We start from the raw sequence: 6000 nt of genomic DNA, 5'->3' as shown, positions 1-6000 counted from the left end.
CCCTACACTGACCTGTCCATCCCCTACACTGTCCTGTCCATCCCCTGCACTGTCCTGCCTGTCCCCTACTCTGTCCTGTCCATCCCCTACACTGACCTGCCTGTCCCCTACACTGACCACTCTCTCCCCTACCCTGACCTGCCTTACCCCTACACTGACCTGTCTATCTCCTATACTGACTTGTCTATCCCCTAAACTGACCTGCCTTACCCCTACACTGACCTGCCCATCCCCTACACTGACCTGTCCGTCCCTACACTGACCTGTCCATCCCTACACTGACCTGTCCATCCCCTACACTGGGAGAATTTGAGGACTGCTGATGCTGGAGATCATTGTCAAAAATTGTCGTGCCTGAAAAGCACAGCCGGTCAGGCAGCATCCAATGAGCAGGAGTGTTGATGTTTTGTGCATCATCTTCCTGATGAAGAGGTCAAGCTCGAAATATTGATGTCATGCCTCTCAGATGCTGCAAGACCGGCTGTGCTAATCCAGCACCACATTCCCTCCCCTGACCTGTCTATCCCCTACTCTGGCTTGCCTATCCCCTACATTGACCTGTTTGTTCTCCTCTACTCTTTGACGCTCTTATTGGCTAAGAATCTATCAAACTCAGACTTTAAGATATTTTCTGAGCCAGCTTGCTCTCTCGCAAAGAGGAATCCATCTACCAACATCTCTCTGAGAGAAAAATAATTCTCTTCATCTCTGTTTGAGATGGGTGACTCACATTTATCCACCAGTTTTGGTCTCTCCCTTCGGTGAAGCATTCATAAAATTTCCATCCATTAAAGTCCGATTCTAATATGCTCCCTCATGTACTCTGGGTATTGTTAGGACCTCTGTATTTGAACTATCTACGTTCTCTGTAAATTTTCCTTTTGCTGTGAAGACTTCCAAAGTCTGTGTGCAGCGGTGACTTGCACTGGCAGGTCAATGTGCCAGCATACTATTTGGGCCTGCGCAGAGCTTGCAAGCATCTGAGCAGTCACACAACTTAGTGAGAATGTTGATTACTACAGGACGAGTCAGACCCCAGAATGAAATCTGGCTTGGTGGATCATACTTCTTCTTTTCAGTTTAGTGTGACTGTCTTTCACTGAAACACAAACAAGCCAGGCTGCAGGTTTCATTTTAACAATAAAACAGAAGTTCATTACACATTTTTCAAAAATAGTAAAGTAAAATAAACCAACTAAAACAAACATGTAATACAAAATTTAAAAGATTTCAAAACCCAGCAAAATGAAATCACATCCACTCTCCAAAACAATATTGGTGCAACTAAACAAAATTCAGAGGAATTTTCCTTCCCTATCAAATTTATAGAGTGACTTGACAAGAGAGTCAAAGAGTATAGGGGATAGACAGGCCAGTCAAGGTCAGTTCCAGTCCTGTAAACTGTGAAACCTTCTTCCTTGTTTCTCACAACTGAATTATTAGACTGTCTCAGTTTTAAATAATCAACCCAGAATTCTAACCAAACACTCCTGGTATGGAACAAAAAACAGAAATTTAGAATTAGAATTTGTACAGTGTGGAAACAGGGCCCTTCAGCCCAACAAGTTCTCACCGACCCTCTGAAGAGTAACCCATCCAGACCCATTACCCTACATTTACCTCTGACTACTGCACCTAACCTACATATCCCTGAACACTATGGGCAACTTAGCTTGGCCAATTCACAAACCACATCTTTGGATTGTGGGAGGAAACTGGAGCACCCAGAGGAACCCCACACAGACACGGGGGGAATGAGCAAATTCCGCACAAATAGTCGCCTGAGGTTGCAATCAAACCTCGGTTCCCTGGCGCTGTGAGGCAGCAGTGCTAATCTCTGAGCCACTGTGCCACTGGAAAAACTCAGGAGTTTTCATGGCATCTGTGGAGAGAAAACAGAGTTAATGTTTTGGGTCCAGTGACCTTTCTTCAGAACAGCTCCTGGTATGAAAGTTTCACAAACTGAAAGCCTAACACTGAGGTAATTCATTTTCCCTTAACTAATCTGATCATTAAGGGAACCTATTCCTACATCCAGTTTCAGTCAGTTCTCCTTTGAACTGCCTTCAAAAGCTTTTTAGTTAAGTTAAACAAACTCTTACTCATCCCTCTGCTGTTAAACAAATGGCTTATTCATTTCTTCTACTGTTGTAAAACCCATAATATAAAGCAACTTACATAAACCCTGTATGAGGCCTTTAGTCATCTCTGCCTGACACAGACTGATTTTAAATCATGGTGCCAAAAATGCTGATGTAGTTAATTATTAAACTGCTTCAAACAAATAGACTAAACTCATATCCAACTAGCTTAAAATCTAAACTTTTTTTTAAATGAAACTAATTTATATATATGTAAATTACACAACTTTCACCACACTGTGTTCAGTAGATTGATAACACTGGTTTGTACCTGTTTAAAATTTATGTTGATTCCTTTAAAAAATGGTTACTGAGTATTCAAGAACAAAATGAAATTGAAGTGTTTTGAATAGAGATTAAACATGTTAACTGTAAGCCATTCTCCAAATCTATCTTTTAACAGGATAGATTAACTGCATTTATGTTCAAGGTGCTTTCATTTGAAGATTTGGGATAAGCATTATGTCACCATATATACTCCTGTGAAAGTGATGTTTCTCAGATCACATTTTTAGCTGAGAAACAGAGGGTTAACTTTTACCTAAGTAATAGCTTCAAGGGGTTGAAATCCACTCTCTCCCAACATCTCACTATGACGGGATTTTCAGATTGGACATTGTTTCTTTCAACTGCACTCCCAAAAGTGCCAAAGGAATGCAGTATGTGCCATTGAAGTGGTCATCTTGACACCATGTGTTGATGTGCGCACTCCCAAGGTACCTTTAAGACTGTTCTGTTCTGTCAATGAGTGGGATTACATCAGGGCAAGTCTAACCACAAGGTCAAGCAGGTATAAATACAAAAGATTTGCCTAAAAGTTAGGGATCGATATTTGCTTCATATCGACCATTACTCGGGTAAGTATGGTACTCTAATGTTACAGGGCCACATTTAGACCCACACCTTTTTGACCCACATTATTCTAAATGCTAATAGTCTCCATAATATTTCTCTTCTGTGACTTTATTTTGCAGAGGATTCCTTGGTGGGCATATCAGTGACAGGAGACCTCAAAGTGTGGGATCTTTCTTCATCAGTTAATGGTATCCAGGTCAGCTCATTGCAAAACACACAGTCGACATTGTAGAAATTCTGCTTTCTATTACGATACAGATTCTTCATTGCCTGTTCTAGTATTTCTTTTGTATTTTGCAGGCAAGGGAGGATGTTTTTGAAGCAGAATCCAAGTCACTCCAATGTTTTAATTGTCAAGCAGTCTGTTTCTGTACCTATACTGAACGTTTGCTGTTAGTAGTTTGCTCTGATTGCTGGAAGGTATGTTTTAATGCCATACTAAAATAGTATGGGGACATTAAACTAAAAGAGCGAAAAAATATAATGTACAATGGATTGGCTATGCCTGGCTTAACTAGTAACACATTAGCCCTTCAGTCAGAAAGTCACAGGCTCAAGCCCTATAACAGGATCTGAGGGCATTACCTCAGTGAGCACTTCTCTCAAGTGCTAGGAGAGCGCTATATTATATTAGTAACTGTCTTTTGAAAGACTTGTTCAACTGAAGTCACATTTATTTGTAAAGCATGATTTTTACAATCTCATTGCCCTACCCATTGGACCACATCCTTGGTCATGGTCAACATCCTTCTCATTCAACGGTGCCAAAATTAGATTAATTCTCACTTAATTTCTTGTTGTTTGCACTGGTACACAAAATGGCTGCCACTTTGCCAACATAAAGGTGATAGTACTTAAGAGCAGCTTGTTTTTTGTGAGATCACGCAATGCTCTGAGACTTGATAAGGCACTTACCAGGAGAACGTGAGTGAGGACTGCAGATGCTGGTGCTGGAAAAGCCCAGCTGGGTCAGGCACCGTCCGAAGAGCAGGAGAGTTGACGTTTCGAGCATAAGTTCTTCATCAGGAATGTTATCAGTGTACACTCCTCTTCTTTCAGTCCTAAAGCAGCTCTGAAAAATTCATACGTGGATAGATAATTAATTCTGCCTAGCAATTCAAATAATTTCTGAATTTAGTCTGTAAAATAAGATTTATTCCTTCAGTTGTGAACTTTATCTGTCAATTTAACTTTGTAAATCTGCTGGATGTGGAAAGCAATTGTAGCCATCCAGATTTACATTCGGTATATAAATGCCTTGATTTTCACTTTATATTCTTGTTTAAGCCCCTCCATGACCTCATTGCAATGTATCTCTAACTACTGTACATCCCTATGTTATAAAAAAACAGAAGCACTAGGAGCGGCCCCCTGAGCCTGCTCCACCATTTGGACTCAATCATGGTGTTGATCTCATTGTGGCCTCAACTCCACTTTCCTGCCCATTCCCCTTAACCTTTAAATCCATTACCAAATAAAAATCCGTCTATCTTCTTAAATTAGTCCAGTATTCTAGTGGCCACAATTTTGGGTAATGAAAGCCACGGATTCACAACCCTTTGAGGGAAGTAATTTGTTGTCATCGTTGTTTTAAATCTGCCATCTCTTGGCCTGAAACTAAGACCTCTCATTCTGCCCTTGGTCTTGTTACTGGCAGTTGGGCCATTCAGCTGCTTTGGCCCTACTTTCCAGAATTTTCTGCCTCTCTCTGTCTGCTTTTCTGCCTCTTTCTATCTTCCTTTAAGATGTTCTGTAAGATCTGTCTCTTTGACTGATATCTGCTTTTTTGACTCACTGGATGTATTTGTCTGGTAATGTTGGTGTGAAGTACTTTTGGATGTTTTACTGGATTGAGCCATTACACAGATGTAAAAACAAAATGGTGCCTCTCTTGTAGACATTTTATTCTCTCATTGTTGTCCTGTAGGTATTTGATTACTGTGACTTCTCATTGCTGTGCTTTGTCAATTGCAATAATGGTCACCACTGGGCTGGTGGCGAAGTCTTGGCTGCAAATAAAATAATCCTCTGGACAGAGACCGGGCACAGTTACATCTACCAGCTGCCCGACAGGTGGGGACAGATGGGGAAACCACGTGAAAAGTTCAGGTACGGTATGAGTGGTGGATGTTCCATTCATTCCACCGTGAAAATCCCAGCATGGGACTGATATGTTTTTTTTAAAAAAGACCAGTGCACACAAAGCTTTCCCAGAGTGGGACATTTGTCAGGATGTTGGCAGCTGTGCACATTGGCTCCCACTGCGAGAGTCTAGAGAATGGGAGTAATCAGCCAGAACTTTCTGCTACACTTGTGAAGAGGAACTTAATAAGTAAAGACTATTCATTTTATTAAAATGAGAAAGAATCCTTATGATGCTGCATGCAAAACAATGGACGTTCCGGAGGGCGAAGTGGATAATTTAAAAAGTGAGGAATTTTGAATCACTGGGAATTAGTTTTGTAATATTGGAAGATAAATGGGGTTGGAATTGTGTGCTGGTGACTAATGTGTTTGCATATTTTCTGAGCTTCCACTGATTACTGTTTCAGCGGTAGGCAGTTCATGTTAAAATTGTGGAGGAATGGATTTCAAAACAGCTCCTTCAATATTATGTATATTGCATGTGATTTCAACTTGTTGGCCTTTCCCTGATAGAAGTCACAAATCTCTCTGGCTTTACTTGTGCTCAGCAGCAAACCCACTTCTTGACCAGTAAATTCTTCAATGTCTTTACAGCAGCCTGTTCAAAGCTGGCATTTTTACTTCCCACGGACATTCATTAACTGAAACTGTTTCACCTCGGTTGCTCTGCTATACATCAAAAGATGTTAACCGGAAGGTAATGTACATTTTTGAACATAAAATTTAATGTTCAATGCACTGTAATTCTAAAATGTGTTTAAATTCTGAATCCACTTAAAACTGTTGACAGGTTACAGTGATTTTTCTATGTATATACTTGGAGAGTTTTGTGGTCTTGAGCTACCTTGAGTAAGAAATC

At 40.6% G+C, this 6000-nt stretch overlaps 1 protein-coding gene across 1 annotated transcript in view; it reads left to right on the top strand.

Moving 5' to 3' along the window:
• The window catches only part of LOC122540993 (WD repeat-containing protein 72-like), a 298233-nt gene that overhangs the window by 51075 nt on the left and 241158 nt on the right, over positions 1-6000 (top strand). The window contains exons 6-9 of the mRNA XM_043677401.1: positions 3116-3192; positions 3297-3416; positions 4924-5105; positions 5736-5838. Coding sequence (XP_043533336.1) covers positions 3116-3192; positions 3297-3416; positions 4924-5105; positions 5736-5838 — 482 coding nt within the window. The remainder of the gene's footprint in view (positions 1-3115; positions 3193-3296; positions 3417-4923; positions 5106-5735; positions 5839-6000) is intronic.

Source organism: Chiloscyllium plagiosum, chromosome 36, assembly GCF_004010195.1.
Source record: "Chiloscyllium plagiosum isolate BGI_BamShark_2017 chromosome 36, ASM401019v2, whole genome shotgun sequence".
NCBI classification, from domain to species: Eukaryota; Metazoa; Chordata; class Chondrichthyes; order Orectolobiformes; family Hemiscylliidae; genus Chiloscyllium; species Chiloscyllium plagiosum.
This window is presented reverse-complemented; position numbering and strand designations above follow the sequence as displayed.